The 22,577-nt window shown below is 36.9% G+C and overlaps 1 protein-coding gene across 1 annotated transcript in view; it reads left to right on the top strand.

The window, feature by feature from the left end:
* The window catches only part of LOC101871346 (potassium voltage-gated channel subfamily KQT member 1-like), a 465,763-nt gene that overhangs the window by 76,269 nt on the left and 366,917 nt on the right, over positions 1–22,577 (top strand). The window contains exon 11 of the mRNA XM_005148017.3: positions 11,685–11,799. Within this exon, the coding sequence (XP_005148074.2) occupies positions 11,685–11,799 (115 nt within the window). The remainder of the gene's footprint in view (positions 1–11,684; positions 11,800–22,577) is intronic.

Genomic DNA, 22,577 nt, shown 5'->3' on the forward strand with positions numbered 1-22,577 from the left:
GCCAATGACAGGAAGGCGATTGTCCTGATCATATCTGTAGTTTGTGTCCTTTTGACACTGTGTCTGAAACCATAATACATGATCAATCTACATTGATAATTAGAAAACAAATTATGCTTGCATTTTTAGTTAAAAATAATTAACTGTTTGATTTGAAATCAAGATGATATCATGGAAGTTGTTTTTCCCCTGCTGTCTCCTGCTAGGGTTCAACATCTGTAGCTATGTGTACATATAAAAATGTCAACTCTGATAAATCATGATATTTATGTCATTAAAATCGAGAATTAAGCCATGTCACTTTCACGCATAGCAGAAATTACCTCAGTAATGTGGCTTAAAGAACCACAGATGGAACCAAAGCCTTGTAATGGGACTGATAGGGTAAGAAAATACATACCTATTATGGTTTGTATATCTACAAATAACTTCTCTAAAGATGCTGATCCCAGCCAAGTCACTCCTTAAATTGAACATTCATCCAGATTTCTCTTTGGAATTGGCAGCATCTACAGTACTAACTGTTGTATTCAGCAATCTCGGCACTAGCAGTATCTCTCAGTTCTCTGCTTTTCAGGGCTTCATTGCACATCTCTTCAAGAGGAATGCTATTTTCTCCATGTAGATGCATTTTACGGGGAGAGTGGGGCAGTGAAACTGAGAAGTGCAAGGTGTACTTTAAGAGTAAGTTTTTTTTTCACCCTCTTGCATGAAGGTCCTTTGGTGGAAGGAAAGGCAAGACATGCAGCAGACCTGTGTGTCTCATTATATCTGTCAGCATGGTTCTTGCTGTTGCTCTGATTTTTCAAACAAAATCATGGCCTGTTGCCAGAGGAGAATCAAGGTCGCCCTAAAAGCTACAGACCAGATTTGAATGTATTTCCACGATGTCTTCAGTAAGGAAAGACTTTAGGACTCTGACTTAGGGCATATGTCAGCTTAGAACTGTATCTCAGTTATAAGCATCATTGTCCGCTTGTCATGTAAGCTTTTTGGTTGCTATAGGGAGTGTAGAATATTAGCTATGCTGGGTCTTCTGAAGCTAATAACTTCAGAGTACGTTCCTGAAATACGTAGAATTTAATTTTAAATAAAACATGTTCAGTTAGTTTGCAGCATTTTTAGGAAGATAACTTATGAGGAGGATTGTGTTTCTAAGATGTTACAGTTCAAATTCTATGATCTGAAGATCTGTCAGTCAGAATTTGTCATAGTATTGAGTATACATAACAATGGCTATCTTGAATTCCTTTTTTAACAGTTGTAACTTAGACATTTACTCAAATTACTGCCCTGTCTAAAATATTTTATCATTCAACATTTAGCAAATAAGTATTCAGAGCAATTTTATTTGGAATGGGAAGGAACACCCCCATGAAATGTAGCATCTTTTCACCTGAAATATACAAGATAACAACTGGAGCTTTAGGTGGAAATAGTTTTGACTTAGTGCAGTCAATAGCTACAAATTTTGCTGAACTTGCTTTGAGTTTTAGGACAAATATGGCAATTATCTCCTCTAGCATTAAGATTTACAGTAGTTTGTAGCATTTTATTCTGGTCACTATGGAATAAGCAGATTGGTAACAATGTTGTATATCTTGAATTTATGATTAACTGCTAGTCAATGGGGAATTGTTCTATAAGGATTCAGTTGTGTGATGCAAAGAACTGCATTAGATGAGCAAATAATTGTGTCATATTTCACAGTAATTACAATAATTGGGTTTTGTGTTCTTGTGAGTCAAAACATTGATAAAAATTCGGAAGACGTTTCTAATTTTATTGTCACTGCAGTTTGCATGCTTTGAGCATTAAGAGGCATAAAAAATAAAAATGTTTGCAGACTGGTTTATTTTCTTTAATAGCCACACTAAAACTGTACTTCCTTTTAAAAATAAACATTTTTACTATAATGGCAGTTCTGAATCCCATAATGGAAAGTATCTTTATATATTTATATTACATGATACATTCCCTATGTGTAATTCTAAGAGTCTGTATGTGTTGAGCTCTCCCTGCAGAGCTAACAAGCTGCCAAATTGCATTTCAGTGACTATGAATTTTTTCATTTTAAAATGAAGTTCTTCTTATTCTGTAAAAAAAAAAAGAAAAGAAAAAAAGGTGTGGGGGGGACAAGCAGTGGAGAAGGATCACGTTTAAACCTATTTTTATCTTATTCTTCTTTACGTGTGTCTGCTGTGCAACTCTGTGGGTTTCTGCGAGTGCTGCTCTTCCACAACAAACCAGGAAAATCTGTTTACCAACCTCTTTGCCAGACTTTAGCTGTTATTACCATCCATATCAACTGCATACATTTGATTGAGTTTGGAAGCCTGCTATTTTTGTGTGTGTGATTAGTCGTAAGCTTAGTGCTTTTATACCAAAAAGGGTGTTATTTTTTTTTTCAGGAGCAGAGCTCAAGAGAGAAGAAAACTTAAACCAAAGATGCCAGTGTTCCCTTCTCTGTTCACACAGAAACCTCAGAAAGGTTTCTACCTGAGATACACAGGGATAAACCCTGCATCTTAAGAGATGGGAGTTTTTTATGGATGATTTTGCTTGCTATTGAGAAATGTCTCTAGGATTGAGTTACAAGCTGCCTGTTTCTCTGGCTTTCTTAATTTTTGTGTCTTCTAGTTTGTTTGACTCAGTCAGATGCAGGACAAAAGTCCATAGAGGTAAATTTTATTGTAACAAGTAGAGGCCCTAAGGGCATGTTATGCATGCACATTGAAAAAGGCTGGCACAGTTGTATGTACTCTCGAAATTCTGTATCCTTTCTCCTGGGAAAGGCATGTCAGAATGAAGCATCCAGGCAGTACATTACATACCTAGCTATGTAGCACAAATATTCAGCTTACTGTCCAGTGTGCAGTGTGAATAACTGATGATGGAAGAATGACCACAGCTCGCTCACAGCCAGCTGTGTTTAGCACTGTTTAAAAAAAAAAATTATTTTGGAGCAAATTTATTTTGTTATTTTGACTATGAACTTGAAGCACCTTCCTCTAGCTTTCTCTTCTGGGCATTCCCATGCGGAAAGCTGAAAGCCAATAATGCAATCTTCCTGTTTGAACCCATTACTCCTTGTCCTATCACTGCAGTTCCTAATGAAGAGTCCCTCCCCAGCATCCCTATAGGCTCCCTTCAGATACTGGAAGGCTGCTATGAGGTCTCCATGCAGCCTTTTCTTCTCCAGGCTGAACAGCCCCAACTTTCTCAGCCTGTCTTCATACGGGAGGTTCTCCAGTCCCCTGATCATCCTCGTGGCCCTCCTCTGGACTTGTTCTAACAGTTCCATGTCCTTTTTATGTTGAGGACACCAGAACTGCACACAATACTCCAAGTGAGGTCTCACAAGAGCAGAGTAGAGGGGCAGGATCACCTCCTTTGACCTGCTGGTCACGGTTCTTTTGATGCAGCCCATGATACGGTTGCTTTCTGGGCTGTGAGTGCACACTGAAGCTGGCTCATGTTCATTTTCTCATCGACCAACACCCCAAAGTCCTTCTCCACAGGGCTGCTCTGTATTTCCTTTTTACCCAACCTGTAGCTGTGCCTGGGATTGCTCTGATCCAGGTGTAGGACCTTGCACTTGGCATGGTTAAACTTCATGAATTTGGCATCAGCTCACCTCACAAGTGTGTCAAGGTCCCTCTGGATGGCATTCCTTCCCTCCAGTGTATCAGCTGAACCGCACAGCTTGGTGTCATTGGAAAACTTGCTGAGGGCACACTCAATCCCAGTGTCCATGTCAGCAACAAAGATGTTGAACAAGATCGGTCCCAACACTAATCCCTGAGGGACACCACTTGTTACTGGTCTCCAGCCAGACATTGAGCCATTGACCACAACTCTTTGTGTGTGGCCATCCAGCCAGTTCTTTATCCACTGAATGGTCCATCTATCAAATTGATGTCTTTCCAATTTAGAGACAAGGATGTCATGTGGGACAGTGTCTAATGGTTTGCACAAGTCCAGGTAGATGACATCAACTGCTCCACCCCTGTCCATCACTTTTGTAGCCCCGTCATAGCAGGACACCGAATTGGTCAGGCAGGATTTCCCCTTAGTGAAGCCCTGCTGGCTGTCACCAAACACCTTGCTGTTTTTCATGTGCCTTAACATTCCTTCCAGGAGAGTCTGCTCCAAGATTTTGCCAGGCACAGAGGTGAGACTGACTGGTCTGTAATTCCCCGGGTCATCCATTTTCTCCTTCTTGAAAATGGGGGTTATATTTCCCTTTTTCCAGTCTTCAGGAACTTCACCTGACTGTCATGATTTTTCAAATATGATGGACAGCAGCTTAGCAGCTTCATTTGCCAGCTCCTTCAGGACCTGTGGCTTGATTTCATCAGGTCCCATGGACTTGTGTATGTTCAGGTTCTTAAGATGGTCTCGAACCAGATCCTCATGTACAGTGGACCCAAGGTCTTCATTCAAATAATAATATAATAATTGCTATCTGTACTGATAGTGAGTGGCACCAGGACTGCACGCTTCTCCAGTATACTCCATTAATCTGCAGTTCTCTTCTGACAGGTCATATCTGTGTATGAGGATGTACTTACAATTCCTTGTGCAGCTGATGCCTGCCTACTTTTCTGAATCTATCAACAAACCCGCTTGTCAGTTAATGCCAAACATTACACAGGTTCAGTGATATGGACATTTCCTCACTCTACGAGTTAATTCATACAAAATATAAAGCTAAATATTCTAAGCCAATATGTTTCATTTAAAGAAGTTGATTTTGTGCTGAATGTACTTTTTCTTCAGTAGACCAATATTCATGTATTCATGATGCTGGAGAATTTTTTTTTCTTTTCTTTTTTTTTTTTGTGAATGTGTTGCATCCTTTTCTGCTAGGTCTTGCAAGGGTATTCAGGCAGTTGGATAGGTAGCAGAATCTTCATATGCATTCAGAAGTATGTTTCATTGTTCTCTTTCTGTATGTTTTCCAGTACTTACATGCCTTTGTGATTTTGAATTATGTGTTGGTATTCATTTACATTTCCATGCTGTCCCATTAGACATGTTATGAGTGATTGTGGTTCCGTGGGGTGTAAGCCAGTATATAATTTGGCCTGCAGGCTTATCTAAACAAAAGAATGTACAACAAATAAAGTCAGCATTAGTGCATTTTGAGTGCTGATTGTTTCAAATCAGATACACAGGAAACCAGATGTTGAAGTTTATCTAAAACACTTGCAGCCAAACATGTAACTACATACAGCAGCAGTATGTCACTTTTTACATATACTTAGCAATATGTTTGCAGCAAATGCAAGCTTATTCTAATTCCTCAAGTCACTTTTTCAGATGCTCTTTTATTTCTGTTTTGCCAGCAAACCACTCTTTAATTAATTTTGGTCTGATTCTGCACATCCTCTGGGAACTAAATCAAATTCAGGGGGAATATACAAGAAATGCAGTATCAGCCATGTTTCTCATGACAAGAAATTTAGATACCTAAAATTAGGTACATGAAGTGACTTGTCTCTTAAAACTGTACTGGGCACTTGTAACTCCTAGAGCTGTGTGTGGGACAATCTGTGTATTTGGCATTTGCAGATGACCTACATTTGGGTACCTAGTCAGGATTTAAGATCTGAGCTTCAGATGCTCAATTTTTTAACACAGAAAACTAAAATAAAAATCTCTTTCTCATTTAGTCTTGTGTACACTCCTGACTCTTTAGTTCCAGAACAGTAATGAAGAAAAGCTCTTATAACATTCATAAAGAAGTTATTCAGTCTGTGGTAGTGATATGTTTTGCCATATTTTTCCAACATTACTGCTCAGATGGGGTTGAATACCATTTATCTGCTGAAATGAATAATAATAGCAAGTTAAAATAGGTTTCTAAAGGCAAGCTGGTGATCAGGTGTCAGACATTTATAGGTGCTTTGGATTTTGTAAGGCATTTTCTTTTTCTGAGGAAATTAAGGATTTGGAAATGTTTCAGTCTAGGTCCCAAACCAGTTGCCTCTATACAGCTTTAAAAATCCTGCAGTTTGAGAAGTGAGGTGATATGAGTTCCTGCCACAAGAGAGATGACAAGAAATAAGTAATGCTCTGATATGACAAGTAGTTCCTCCCTGTGGATAAAGCAAACATAGTCATCCCATGGCTTTTCTGTCAGGGTATAGCCTTATGTATAATATTAAATCATATATTTACTTAATAGATGTTTGTTACATTGAGTAATGGATCCTGGTGTTATAAGAGAGTGTGTTTTAACATCTTCTGATCTGAAGGTGATAAAAAGACAGTGGCACTGAAGGAATTTAATTTTGGTCCCTTAACCTTTTTTTTTTTCTTTTTTTTTTAATAAAGTTCTGTTTTAAACAAATGACTTTCATCAGTGTTCTCTATACATTAATCTTTTCACTGTGTTGAACACTGGCATAGCTTCCCTTTTGTGTCTCATCTGGCCTTTATCCAGCTCTGTATTTTTACATGAGCTCTACGGTTTTCCTGGTCATCTTTATCCATCTGCTCTTATGAGCTCTCCCCTGCTACCAGCTATTTGGCATTGTCTTACACAATCTATTACTTAACTATCTGAGGAATAAATAGTGTGCATAATATAAGAAGGACATGGAACTGTTGGAACAAGTCCAGAGGAGGGCCATAAGGATGGTCAGGGGACTGGAGCACCTCCTGTATGAAGACAGGCTGAGAAAATTAGGGCTGTTCAGCCTGGAGAAGAGAAGGCTGCATGGAGACGTCAAAGTAGCCTTCCAGTATCTGAAGGGTATAAGGATGCTGGGGGGGGACTCTTCATTAGGGACTGTAGTGATAGTAGAAGGGGTAATGGGTTCAAACTTAAACAGGGGAGGTTTAGATTGGATATAAGGAAGAAAATCTTTACTGTGAGGGTGGTGAAGGGATGGGCTGCCCAGGGAGGTTGTGAATGCTCCATCCCTGGCAGTGTTCAAGGCCAGGTTGGACCGAGCCTTGTGTGACATGGTTTAGTGTGAAGTGTTCCTGCCCATAGCAGGGGGGTTGGAACTAGATGACCTTAAGGTCCTTTCCAATCCCAACTATTCTATGATTCTATGATTCATGTGACAGAAACTGTTTTATATTAGACTGCCTCAAATTTACTATCCATTTGTATCCATGTGCCAGTTTAATTTGCCAAATATCTTCTTCCCTTCCAGTTCTTTGGTGTTTTTATTCCTAGGAGTAGCAACTTCAGGTACCTTTTATATAACATAAGCAGACACTGAAATTCTCTGCACACTTGTAAAGTAGGCTGTGTATGAATGGTATGAATAATCTTTAAATTTGTGTTTGGAGTATTTTGGTGAATATTGAGAAACCTCCTAATAAAAATAGTAAGTTGGAATGAGTTGCAATAGGAGAGGCCTGATTTTCTTTTCATCTTTTTTATCTGAGAAGAGAATAGTGCAAAATTATCCTGGTTATTTTTTCCTGGTATAGGACATTGCCTGTTTGAGGATGACCATGGTAATGGGAACCATGTGCAATCATATTTTCTGCTGCAGTTGTAAATTGGGTGTTCATTTTTTCCCCATATTACAAAGACAGAAGTTACTGTGATACAAATAAGGAATCTATGGTTAGATAAAGCAAAACAGCATTAAAAATATGTCAAATACATCAAAATGTAACCCAGATGTGTTTATTACATGTTCTCACCATTTTAGAAACTGTCACTGAAGGAAAAAATAGAGATATATAAAATTCAGCTTTCCTTTGCTGTTTTTTTAAATGAGTTGACCCGTTTTATGCCATTCACTGGTATTTGTTGTACTGTGGTAGATACCCTTCTGTATTTTTAACTTGCTGTTTCCAACTGTTCTTTTTTTAGAAAATATTTTATATTTATACCCAAATAGGCATAGCTTCTAAATGTTGTGAGTAGCAGCACATGGAAAGGAAGGATGGGTTTTCTTTCCCCTTCATATTTCTTTTCCTTCCCTCCTTCCTAATCTGCAACAACAAGAATTAAGCATTTCTTCACATAAATTCAGTTTGGAAGAGGAAAGCTTATTAAAATAAATATAGAGAGGGAAGATATAGTTGTTTTGGCTTAAGCTGCAGCTGTTACAAACTTACCATATGTAGTAGCTGGACCTTACAACTTTGAGTTTTATTTCTGGAAAGTATCACTGCCATGTGTATTTCAAATGTATTTTAACGCTTCATGTTTCCTTAAAATGAAAGCATTATCATGAGTGATTATAGTGAATTACTTTATTTCTCAGAAGCTCCTGGCTTCTTAACATTCAAAAAAATCTTACTCTTTTTTGTGGTTTTTAGGATTTTTGATTTATGACTGAACATTGCTGTCTAAATGAATTTTGGAAGTTCACTCAGGGAAAGTGACAGTTACTTACAGAAACTGAGTTGGTTCCAGAAAGAGTGTTTCAAATAAGATAACTGCTTACCACTCTAACAGTTACCTTAAGGACAGAAAAGATTCAGAACATTGGACATTTTACTTGTATTTGCCATTCGTGTTAATGTTTGGATGTGTGAACCAGAAAATAGTAATAATTAGTTAATATTTTAAAGCAGGACCACACAGAATTAATGGGTGATAAAAGCATAAAGTCATTTAGTATTAAGTAACTTCTTAATTGCAAGGATAAAACAGGAATTCTCTTGTGATGGCTTAATACTTCACAAAACAAGAATCTGAACTGACTCTGAATTGAAGGAAGTGGCTCTGAGAGTAGTAGAGAATCTTAAAATATCACCACCCAAATATTATGAGCCTCAGAGCTATTATTTCTGCTTTAACTTCTATTTAAGAGCAACATTTCTAGGAGAAGCTGTTCTTTCTTTTAATGTGAATAGTGTAAACTAGAGACAGGTTTTTGAGATAAGTCTGGTCTGTAACCAAACTGTCAAAAACTGTTTTGTCCACAGATCTTACCATTGGAAAGTGTAGAAGGGGAGAGGAGAAGCAGGGGGGCAATCTTTGAGACATGATCCATATACTTAGTTTTATGGAGTTGAAGAGTGCACATCTTCAATTCAACTAATAAAATTAACTATGGAGTGTGTGTTACAGAACTCCTGTTTGTATGAAGTGCATAACCACATCATTGTCTTTTTCATAATACTGGTAGTAATTAAATGTGTGTTTACTACTTGTGGGATGAGACTGTCACAGGTAATCATGCGACAGTCACAGCTAATCATAGCGGTCTTCACCAAACAGAAAATTTACATGCTTTTACTCTACCTAAAGAGGGAACAGAAGCTTTCCCTGCTGGTGTAGGTAACCAAGCACATCTTGAGGTTATTAAGCCCAGGATTATATTCTACATGTCTTTGCAGCAGGTCCATGCTCAGAGAAGCAGTGGTTTGAGGTGCATCCTGCTGTAACAGCAGAGCTGCTCTTCAGTGCGCAGCACAGCACACATAAATGGCAATAATGAGAAAGTGAAGATTTCTGAACCAGCATGTTGCTATTGTTCGTTTTCTCATAACTGTCATGTTGTGGAGCAAAGACCCATTGTAGTAGTGAACACTTCTCAGAAAAGGAATTAGCAAGACAAATGCAAATTATGTTTTCATGGTTTTTTTAAGAGGCTGTGGATGCAGATTGCTAACAGCAGTGTGATGAGAGAGATAAGCTTGATAAGGCAATATGGACCAAACTTTTAAAATGACAGAAAACACAATCCTACTTCTTATCATGACAAACACATTACAGCAGTTTTAATATCTATCCTGTGCTATAAAGGATGCAGTTCCCCATGAATTATCTAGATCTTTCTGTTAACATTTTGTATTGTACATTTGTATGTTGCGTATTAGGAATTTACAGCAATGCTATGTTTCCCTTTTCATTTGATTATGCCTTATATGGGCACAGTGATTTAATTCTGTCTTTGGCCAACTTAAATTCTGCTGAGTTTCTATGAGAAAAACCTTACTGAAGTTGAACCCAAAATTCTCCCAGTTTAATATTTTAGTTGAGATCATGTGCAATGTTACTTCTTTAGACACTGAAGGAACCTATTCTTAAATCTGTGAATGCTTCCCAAAGCAGGGCTTCAAGTATCGGATCTATGTACCTCAGGACTTTGCCCAGAAAAAAGGTTACATACTTCTCTTGCAGAAAAGAAGTATCTTTTTAGAGCAAGTGCAGAACTGGCAGGTCTCACAAAATAAAGCTCCTCTAGAGCAACCACAGTGTTTCAGTAGAGCTGGAAATGCACAGAAGGTCATGTTCCAAGAGCCAGAAGATTTGAGTTTCCCCTACAAACATATTTTGGTTGTAATTAAATGCAGCAGATGTAAATAAAATACCTTTGTAATTATATGTCTTTTAGTAGTGTTCAGTGATGCCATTTTATAGTTATATTCCATAGACTTCATTTTCATTCCTTCCCATTTGTCCTATGACTCTTCCAATAATGTCTGATTGTGTCCAATAGTGTCAGATGTTACTATGGTTTTCAGTATTTACCTTTAATGTAGCCTAGACAAAGTGGTGCTCTAGACTTAGCTTGAGATTTCAACAGTATATCTTTCTGGGAGTCAAGCTTTCTCATTTCTGCCATGTGGTTTGTTTTTTCTTTGTTTTTTCTCAACACTGTTTATGCAAGTGACACTACTTAGTCTTTTGCTTGTGTTGTTTGATATATAGTGATCCCCTCTGCCCCTCCCTCAAACATTTGTCTTTATTTTTCTCCCTTGCATATATATGTATTATCCTATGCATTTTCCAGGTTAGACTGCCAGCTCATAGATGTATGTGCCAAGCTTTCAAGAATGATCAGAATTAAAATAGATAGGGACCTGCCTTAGAAACTGTTAGTATCACTAGTAGTCATGAAAAAAAAATGCTATTTCAGATCACAGCAATTTAAGCTATATGTACTTCATAGCTTTTGAAAAAATTAATATAGGAAAAATATTGTCAAGACCTTAAAGCAGAAACTGCATATGGGTATTGGTGCAGTTGAACCCGGAAAGGCAGGTACATGTGTATTTCACAATTATGGTGGAAGAAATCAGCCCTATACTTGATGGAAGTGAGCACTGAGAGCAGACATTTTTTAAACATCGGTTTTCACTGGTTACAGGGGTAGCTGCACTTCTCTATTTTTTGTAGTCTGCGAGTGAACTCCTTTATTGTCCATCATATGTCTTCCAAATCTGTAATGAAATCTGTAGCTTTCTTATGCTTGAAACATAAACTGAGCTACAGTACAGCTTTGTATCCATTGTGGTCACCCTGCTGAGCTGACTGCATTCAAACACCTGAGGCTCTGGTCAGTGGGAGAATTTCTGAACACTGGTGAATATAATGACCAAATAGAATACTTGAAACAAAAGTGTGATTTATACATAGTTTATACATTTATACTATTAATTGGAGAAATGAAAATTAGATTGTTTCTATCATCATGCCAATATTGAAATTATGGGTATGATGAATTTCTCCTTACAGGAAGACCATCCACAGGAAGAAAGCCTTTCTTGTAAGAGTTCCCTGTATATTTGAATTATGTACCTGCACATACGTATTTTTGTATGGCATATAAACTTCACTGATTCTGACAAAAAAGTAAAACTGTGTATCGTATTACCACAATTTCTTCACTCTACCTAAGCTTAAGTAAGGGAAAGAGCTTGTATATGTTGTTTGCCTAATTTATTGTGATTTCTTTGAACTATTTGTGCAGCAAAAAGACGTTTAGAAGGGAATACCCAGGAAATGTCACGGGCCAACAGCTTCACTGATGACATTGACCTTGTATCAGAAGAGTCTTCACTGCCAGCTGTATCTGACGTGGCACAGTAAGTGGAACAATCGTTTTTTAATTGATAATATAAATGCTTATTAACGATGCGACAGACTTGTCACTGATTAAAAATATTTTTTTTGCTGGCTGCACTTGAAATGATTATGAGTTTGCTCTTTAACTCTATGTGAATATTTTGACAAAATACAAGTTTAGCTGTAAGTTTATTTGGAAGTAGGAAGACACTTGGAAAGAGAATTGCTGTGCAACGAGTGGCTTGCAGTCTTGGTTTCTTAGTTCTACTTTTTAAGGCAGTTGACACAGTTCCTGAAATTGAGTTTTACAGGTGGGCTTATACTTTGCAGAATTCTGAATCAATTTGAGCTCTAAAGCACCCCAATAGGAATATTTTATGTGTTGATTGGAAACATAAATAAAGTTGTAATTTTAGCTACAGCCTGAAAATTGAAAGGCTACACTATGTGTAATATTTTGATAAAGTAGGCACACTTGCAAGGAAATGATGTTACAGAAATATGAAAGTAGAGTTATTAAGGAAATAATGAAAGTGTCTGGATTGACCAGGACAGAAAAACCCCAGTATCAGTGAGTTCACTGCAACTGTTTGCATGATTTCTAATGTTGCTTTTATTTGCTTTAGCAAATGTCTTTTTCTTGAAATAAGCATAGTAGTATCTTTGAGTAGGACATCTCCATATTGTATTTTGACAGGATCTTGAGTAACCTTCATGCTATGTGCTGTAGTGTACAATTCCAGTTAGGGACAGGTATTCTAGTGTAAATTTCAAATGTGAAGCAGAGCATTAAAGCATAAAGCAAGGCCTGGATAGACTAAAGCATCCAGGTATCGCACTAATGCTTCATCTTACATGCAGAAACTAATACAAACAATGCTGGTGAGTAGAATAAGAGTTAGCAGTGATATAAGGCATAAAGGTGGCACAGCTGGCACAAGCTCATGAAGGTCTAACTAGTCATTTGGCTGTTAAGTTAATGTTGGTGAAAATCTCACACTTGAAGAGAAAATTCGGAATTGTCATTGGAAAAAGCCTTGGGTAAATATCTGAAATTGAAAAGAAGAAGAGAAATTATTGCTTGCCTTCAAATAGGGAAAAATATAGACAATGGTGTTCAGGATGAATTTAAAAGTGATATGATTCCAGTCTATAGTGTGATTGCTTTTTAAGATGTTTCCATTCACATGATATGGGGTTTACTTTGTGTCCAACAGAGTAACTCATACAGATGATGTGTCTACTAAATCTATAAACTCTACTATGCTTTTCTACAAGATATGCTTGTGCTTGCATTTTCCCAGCATGCTATATTTTGGACTTTCTTTCAAATCAGAAAATTATAAATATTTTCATTCAAATTGGTCTTTTTTTTTTCTAGCTCATATTAGAGTTTAAATGCATTTCTCTCTTTTTTGGAAAGTAAGAAAAAGGAATAATGGAAAGCTAACCAAATATACAAGTGAAGAAAAATAAAAATATGGAGAATATTTGAAGTAATATGTTTTTTATATATACAGTTTAAAGTAATATACCATCCAAGCCATTAATTTCTCTTGATGTTGATGTCAGGTACATATAAACAGAATGATCTTGTAGCTAAATATTGCCAAATTAATGATTATTACATTCTAAGACCCACTGCATATCATGTATGCATGAAGTTTAGCTCCTGAATATCTGTAATTAACTTCAAAGGTATAGAAAACATGAGGTCAAAAGTTATAGATGTAATATAAAGTTATAAAGGTACTATGTAAAAACAAAGCCAAAACACTCTTGTGTAATTTCATGCTTCTGAAGTCAGGCGTGCCAGTTTTTGCCTTTGTCACTGATAATCTCATAGTGTAATTCTACTTAGTAGGATGCATTAATTTTAGAATTGTCTTTATTTTTGTGTAGAAATGTAGTATTTCATTATTCAAGTTGTGAACTCTGTTGGACAAGCAGGGAACAGGATGTATTTCTGTTTTTTCTGGAATTTAAACTGTTATACAAACAATAAGATATTAACATTGTATTTTCCTGATTTATCATATGTTTTCTACATGAATATTAGACATACTTAGCATGATTATTTGTCTTGTCTTTTAGCAGAAGTTTAAGCAGGTAAGTCTTAATGTGTGCTATGCTTGCTTCGGTTCATCAAATTTCCAAAACAGCACGGCTTTTGCTTTGCACTTAGTAACATATTCCCTACATTTGTGTGTCTTGGAATTTTTGATAGGAAAATATATATATATTTCCCCTTCCTTCTCCCCTCCCCCCAGTTTAGAAGTTCAACTTTTATTTTGCTTGCTTACCTGGTTAGAATAAGCAGCCATTGTGTTAATTCACATAGATGTCGCTTCATGCTCTGGAGTCATGTGTCCATTAGATTGCCCATCTCCTCATCCCTCCTTTGGAGTGAGCTGCATAATGGAAAGTGGTTAACTCATTTGGGAATAATGTGCATTTGATAACTGATGCATTGAATCTTCATCCTAGAGTCACAAGGTCAATAAATAAGACAAAAAAATTTTCAAAGAAAGAGTAGTATTCAGTCAAAGGTGTGTGTATATATGCAATGAACCTTCTCAGTTTGCAAAGTGAGAGAAAACATGGCTTTCACATAACAGTTAATGATAGTATGCTATGATGATGACAGTTTCACATGGAACACTTTTTTGTGAACTCAAGCATGGCTTTGTCAAGCTGCCAAAAGGCAAAGATTTTCTTGCCTTCAACAAGCATTATGAGTGTTACAAAATCAATCTTACAGTATAACTTTACTCCAAAGCCAGTAACTGGTCATTTTTTAAACTTTGTAAGCTGCTATGTTGATAATTAAACATGACAGGTCAGGTCTGCAGCTAATGTTCTGAGGTGTTTTTTTTCTGTAATGTGAACAGTAGTTTCTTATTAAATCCTCTCTGCCATAGAGGTGATAGGAGGGATGTGCTCTAATGCAGTAACCTTTACTTTTAGTCATACTCTCTTGAAAACTCCCTTTGGTGTGTAGTAGGCAGATATTGTCTGAGGAGAATAGAGCTCTTACCCTTTACCCTTGCTACCTGTTGCATCAATCTGCACATGTGCGTTAGTCTTGTAGTGACTAAAGTGGTTACTTGGCAAAAGCTGTCAGGTTGTTTGGAAACTGGTGATATTACCATTTAAGAAATGTATTAAAATGTATTGTCTTGAGTGAAAACAAACCTGTTCAGTTGGATGCAACACTACCCAGGTTTCAGTGCTTAATCCATCCAGTATTGGATTTCTGATGGTAGTGATTCATGTGAGCTTAGAGAAGGTATGCTGTTCTGGTTGAAGGTAGTGGAAGGTGTCAATAAAACCAAACCCAAATATCCAGCTTTCAAATTGAACTTAAGATACCTTTCTGTAGAATTACAGCTGCCAGGGATTCTTTAAATAGCTGTAATGATCTTTGTTTCCAGTGATCCGGGCAAAATATGTGAACAAATGCAGCCTCCTGAAGTAGAGAACAAAATCATCACATTCAATATATAATTGTGTGGTTGTCTGAAGTTCTTGCCGACTATATCTGGCTCAGGTTCTTGGGTGTAAAAGTCTCACATGCCTGCTGAACTGAGTGGAGCTATGTTATTTCATTCTGACAACTTCTGAGGTGTCCAAATTTGAATAAGAATGATGTTGCTAGAGACTAATCAAATCTGACAGACAAAATAAATATGTTAATATCAATCACTTGATGAGTAGTTGTTTGGAACAATAAATGCTTAAGCTGCCTTATTGCTTGATGTATTTACCCATCCAATTTTTCAAATTCTCTGCTAAGCAGTCAGAAGATGACTGCATCAGTGTATGAAGAAACTGGCTTTTCTCCCATCCATTGTTGGCAGGACAGCTTTATTTGTCTGATGCAGCCTAACATGTATCACAGGGTCTTAGAGGAAAAAAAACGAATGCTCTTTGGGGTCTGTAAGCTTAATTATTTTTTAACTGTGTCTGTAAGCAACAAAAGTGCAAACAAAACATCTCAAAGTGCACAGAAATTTGGTTAAGTGGCAAAAGGAAAAAATGGAGGATAAATACACACCAGAATTAGAACAGGGACAAAGCACAGTGGATTTTTGATCTCTCTTCTTAGTCTGAATATTTAAGGTCATCCACTCCCAACAGCTCATTCAAACCAGAAATTATAATTGTGCTTTACTTGTGTTAAGTGATACAGACTTTGCAGATGGGTATGTAGCTTGGTTGACAAGCAGGGATGTGAAGGTCCTTGAATGAGTCCAGGTAAAGGCAACAATACTGGTGAAAGGGCTGGAGAGCTTGTCCTGCGAGGAGCAAGCCCAAGGACTTTGGGCTCATCTGGTTTGGAGAAAAGGAGGCTGAGGGGCAACCTGAGGAGGGGAAGTGAAGAGGGAGGTGCTGGTTTCTTCTCCCTGGGATCCAGTAACAGGACTCATAGGAACAGTTCAAAGCTGTGCCAGGGGAGGTTTAGGCATGACATTAGGAATAATTTCTTTACCAAGAAGGTTGTCAAACACTGAACAGGCTTCTTAGAGAAGTGGTCAACACCCCAAGCCTGTCAGAGTTTAAGAGGCATTTGGACAATGCCCTTAATACCATGCTTTGATTTGGTCAGCCCTGAAGTGGTCAGGCAGTTGGACCAGATGGTCACTGTAGGTCCTTCAACTGGAACTGTTCCCTTCAGCTACAAGTCCTGTTGACCACCGCTAACATACTCTTGAAGTATCAAAACCCACTCTTGAGGAAGAATTAAAAAGAATAGCATTGTTCCTATGCTAAATAGTGCAGATGGCATTTGTCTGTTTCTGGATTATTTCTGGCTTCGCTGGATCTTCGCAAGAGTAAGGGTGATCATAACTTTAAGCCTTAATTTATTTTATCTCCAGCTGGTCCTATTGTTATGCAGATTGTGATGACAACAACCCTTGGCTGAGAAAATATTTTTTGTCACACATGCAGATTTAACCTTCCAGCAGGAAAGAGAGCCTGGCCAATAGACTGTATTGAAAGGTTACACCAACCTGGTCCCAGACAGCACAGTCTCAGGAAAAATATACACAGCACCAGCTTTAGAGGCAGACATCCTGTTTTTGTTTTTCAGAGTTCTGTGGTTTAAAGCTGTGGTGTTCAAACCTCTGTAGACTGTAAGGAAAAGCAAAAGTTAGAAATTCAATATGTCAGCATGCTTAAGCAACTGCGGTTGAGTATTCATTTTGTAGCTCACTAAGGTCACATAAAGGTAAATGTCAGTTGGTCTCTTAGCAGAAATCAGTGTAATTCTGCAGTTCAGCAGTCATCACATCAGCTCTCTTGGGAGGAAACCTTTAGAAGGTGAGATCCACATACAATGACCATCGTTAGTGGTAATTGCCGTCAGCTGAACAGCTGTAGTAATAACTCTTCAGCTGTAACAGGCTGCCAGGGAAGCGATAGCTACACCTGCTCCCCAGGGGAAAGTGGGCTCTGAATTACTTTTCATGGACTGAGAACCAGCCCAACAGTTGCTCCTCTATCTGGGGCCCTGTCCACACCACAGTCAAATCATGTTAAGGAACTGTGGGTGTAATATAGTTCTATGCAAAAGTTTAGAAATCATTTACATACTTCTGCTACATTCCTCTGTATTAATCTATGTGTAATGTGGCTGTGAAAATGGCTCACTATATCAGTTTGAGGTCTTAAAACAGTGTAATAGAAGTATAGAGATTTCAATGTGGAAGCAACCAGATATCCACCATTCCCACCTCCAATTTTTTTCTTTCAAGTTCAGAGTAGGAGAAACAGCTTTTAGGTTGTATGAGGGAGATCTTATCTGCAAAATGATCAGCAAAACAACCCAGCATTACTATGCGGTTATTGCACAATCAAAGGAAGTGGGAATATCTGCTTAGAAAAAAGGGGGGGAGAGGAAATGACTGTTGCCATAAGCTATATAAGAACCCTGAAAGGGGGTTGGGGGTGGGGGGTGAAAAGGTAGATCTGAAGTAAGACAATATCTGCAAAACCTCAAGGTCTACAGTGCAGCACTTCGTTCTAACAGGGAAACTGAGACTCTGAGGGCAAGGATGACTGAATGCCATCCTGATACAAAAGGAGTATCAAAATTTAATCTTCAGTGAAGCCAGAACCTTCTGTGAGGATTAAGGTTTATTCATTAAGAATAAAGAAGTTATTCTTATCTGTTGAAGTCTGTGCTCACCCCAGGCTGCCTGGAAGAACAGAGCACCAAAGCTGCTCCCCACTTCACCAGAACTGTGGTGTACAGAGTTTGGGGTGGGACACTTAGAAATGCTGTTCACTAAAGTGGAAAATCCCACTTGCTAAATTGTTGGCAATCCAAGCAACTATAGTCAAAGAAAGATGCTATGTCATGATAAGTCTTGGGATCTAGCTTTTTTGCTCAAAAACAAGTTCAGAAACAATGTTGAGGTTTCTTTAAGCACTTGAAAAAGGGATGTTAAATGCATCTTTCAGCTTTATTTAAGCCTTACAGTTGTTCTCTCCATCTGTAAGTGGCAGTGAAGGTTTTATTATAGAATCAAAGAATAGTTTTATCAGGGATTTAAAAATATTTTTGTGTCCTCCTTTGCATTGCTTGAAAGTCTGATAGTGCACAGCTTTTAACACAGAGCATAATTTCTGTCTTTCTATGCTTTTGGTCTATCTGTACAAACTATTTGGATTTTTATCATAACTTCCTCCTATAGCTTGTTGCTTTTAGTTTTCTTAATAAACAATTCACCTTATTGCCAGCAAATCTATCACACTGATCTAATTATCTATCATTAGATAATCTAATCTAATCTAATCTAATCTAATCTAATTAATCTAATTAATTAATCTAATTAATCTAATAACTATCATTAGATCTAATAATTAGACAGTAATCTTGTGTAGGGTAATTGAATCTACTGAAAGCTCATTAATAACACTTTTATTCATAAGACAGTGTCACTAGGGTCCTTATCCATGTTAGATCTCTTTTACCACCCCTTGTGCTTTCACATGTATCCATGGATTATTTTCAAATATTGTTTTTCTTATTTTTGAAAGCATGATCAGGCACTTGATGTGTCATTAAATATTGTCACAGAGCTAATATAGGTATTGAAGAAAGTTGTGAAGCAATACTGGCCATCAAGCAGCTGGTGAAGGAAAAGGTATTATAAGAGGTAACATCACTCATGAGGAGCACGTTGGCCAAATGACAGCAGCAAGGCTGGTCAGAGCATAGAATATTCCTGAAGATATTTCAGTTTGCCTACCACTGCCACATTTACATTGCTTCCATATTTTTGAAACGAATATAAAATGGAGAAGGAGAGATCAAAAAGTAATAAATAGGCAACCCACAGTGATATAAAGGGAGGGAATTTGTTTACGTCTTGTTTCTAGCTCTCTCATTTTGTTGTTGGCTCTTGACATTTCTTAATCCTTACTTTCAGGCACCACTAACAGTAATGATGCAACTAAGTCTGTCCACTGCACTCAAAAACATTATTAGTTGCTTCAAAGGAAATTTATATGAGGGTCTGTCATATCTGAACTGCAAAAAGGTAAAATAGTGAAAATTCAACAGACAGTAGTAATTGCTAATCTGGTTGTATACTTATTACCATTGTAAGGCCTTGTGTCAGTTACACATTTTAGTACCACCTGTTTTTGTATTACCACCTCCAATTTTTAACTTTCATAAAGGCTCCTTCAGGATTTATTTTGGCACCCAAAGTATTTTTATTACCATGCAATATAAAAGCAAGTCTGGCACTGGTATAAATTGATGTCATTATGTAGTAACTTCTTCAGAGAATTTGACAGTGCTGCTGAGTTTTTTTGGAGGCTTTTTTGTTTGCTTGTTTGTTTTTAGTCTGAAAAGTAATTTTTCAGAGAATTTATGCTCTTTTAAGTGAGTAGATTTGGCCAGTGGAGGGCACTGCGCCATAACGCAATGAGAGACACAAACTCCTGTTTCGGTTTCCAAAATCCGATTTGTCATTTCAACAAACTTACTTATATACTTAATTTATAAGCATCCAAATTTCCCCAATGTTAAATTGGCAACCTGCCACACTAAGGAAAATGGTACATGTACTCGAACATCAGTTTAATGAGAAACTTAACCAACCCCTAAAGGCTCAACTTGGTATTGTGGTTCTACTTTCTTTTCTGGAAAACACACTGTTGTAACAGCCCACTGAAGGCTGTCAAAATACAAGTGCATATATCATGTAGGCCTGTATGCATTGTTCAGATTTGATGGAAAAGTCTGAAATAAAAGGTTGTTTTGGAAACAGAAGCTTCTACAAGATTATTTCTTTCTTAACAAGTTTTCTAGTCCTTTCACAGAATTTTAGAGTGGGGATAGACTTTTTCATGAAAGGGGTGGGATGACTCTGGGATCTATGGCTGCAAATACCTGCCTTGTATGAGAAATAGCTTACAAAGAATGTCTATGTTTTCAAATCAATGTAAAATACTCATATTTGTGGGTGGTTTATTCAGAAATTATTATTTATTTCAACAGCAAGTTAGAGAATGGACATAAGGAAACTTTTTCATATGTTATTGGAAAGGGTGCAAAGAGCTAGACTGTATTCCTACTCTTCAGCATTAGCACATTTTGTCTGTATGTGTGAGGGTGAAACTAGTAAAGGGAGGAACCATTTTATAAGGGCTTAGTTTGGATTTCCATTAAAGATTCATATTACAATGCACATAATTGTTTCCATCGAGCTCTGAGACTTGACAATATTGATAACAGCATTTATATGCATCTGTGATGAAACTCTGAAAGATATAACATTAAAGTATGTTCTTTGCTGAAGATGAAGTACAACTCTTCTTATCAGATTACTTCAATCTCTCATTGTTACACACAATAGAGTGCCAAGCATGGTCCTTGTTTTTCAATGGAGGGAGAGCAGGTGGAGAAACATGTTGATTGCACAAAGAATGAACAGAGAAGTGTGACTTTGTCTATTACTATGGCATAGGTAAAAATAAATGAGCATGTATTTTCTTTTAACCTTGATCTCTTGGTTTGACAATAGTTTAACACTTTTTTTTAATGTAAGACTAAATGTGATGTATATGTATCATACATATTTCAATTTTAGTTTCATTGCATCCATTTATGTAAAGTATATTAAGGGAAAGGAAAAACACAGGGATAGAATTTCATGGAGTCTGCAGCTAAAATACGTAGGTGATTCCTGATTTGCTCTAGTTCCATCCACAAGCCACATCACAGCGTTTTGTATTGGCAGCATTCAACAGAAAAAAATACTTTAGAAGTTGCATACACCAGCTTGCCTTTCTTTTTCTTTCTGTAGTTGCTTCCCTGGGCTGCTCCTGTGATAAAAAGTAAGGCAGCCCACCTATCAAATCAAATTAAAAGCCCACTGATGCTTGTAGGGAGTATAAGCATTGGCTGGGAGAAAGAGTGGAGACAAGCTTGAAGGCATGAAGACACTATTTGTTTTCCTAGGAGTTCAAGTTGTGGTGGTGGCAGGGAGAGCTGGGATAGAAAACTAACATTCTCTCCAAGGCAGGGAGTATAAAATTTACCTTAATAGTATTTCACTGCTACCCTTCTGAGCATTGTGTTGACATCACATCCTTGGAAACCAAAAGTCTGCCTTCTAGTTGAAAGAGTGACTGCTCCTTTCTACAGCCTACTTTCTTAAGCATTATTAAGATACTATTTCTGTGTTGTTAATTGATAGGTTGTGATGAATGGATTAGAAGAAGAAAAGAAAATTTGTTTACAGATGTGGAGAACAGTTGGATAGCTAGGGAATGCTATTTGTGGGTGATATTTTTTTGTTCTTTCATAATTAACAATATTACAAAAAAAGTAAAGCTTTCAAAATAACATGTAAAATAGTATATATATATAAAATCAATAAAAATGTCATTATTTGGTTGACAAATTATGTGAAGTTTGAACAAAACAAACAAACAAACAAACTAAAAAAAAAAAGTTTTTAATTTATTTCTACCCAGAATTCAAATAAGGGTTTTCCTATGTTTTTAAGTCTTAATTTGATAATTTGTGCAATTTTATTCTGGAATTACTTGTAGAGTGATTTTCCTTATTGAAATATAAATAATTATTCATTGCATTTATGTGGCTTCTACAGACTTTTAGAAACTACAACATAGTCCACAATGGAGCAAGATATGCCTTCTTTCAATGCATTAAATTACACTGGAGTTTAAATTATGTGATTGAGTTATTGAACCTGCTTCTATTATATGGGATGGAATTAAGACCGTGGATCATTTATAACAGCCAAAACCACTTCTCTTGTATATGTATGAATTATGTACTTTTCAAGATGTTGTGTTGATTTTTAAAATATATTTCAAAGAAAAATCTTACAAGAAAAATAAGTTATTTGGTAAAAAATTGCTGTATGCATCTTCATTTTATGCATTTAAAACCAATACCAATTTCATTCCTTTGGTGGACAATATGAGACAGCTGGTCATTCAGTTGCAGCAAAAGTACAGAGCACATTTGTCTCTTCCACATGGCAGTTTTTTCCACTGAAGTCAAATTTAGATATTTTTCAATAAGCAGGCATCTCCATGTAATAAAACTATCTTTTTGTGTATAAGGGTGTTCACAACAAAAATTAGTATTAATTTGAGAGATTATTTTATATCCTCTTATGGCTATTTTCTTGGGTAACCCTGCCCAATTGAAGGAATATATTCCAGGCCTGACATTTCAGTCATTTCTAATTGTATATAATACTTTGTGTTTATGCAAGTAAGTTTTGTGTGATGTTTTAAAGCA

This window comes from Melopsittacus undulatus, chromosome 5, assembly GCF_012275295.1.
Source record: "Melopsittacus undulatus isolate bMelUnd1 chromosome 5, bMelUnd1.mat.Z, whole genome shotgun sequence".
Classification (NCBI taxonomy): domain Eukaryota; kingdom Metazoa; phylum Chordata; class Aves; order Psittaciformes; family Psittaculidae; genus Melopsittacus; species Melopsittacus undulatus.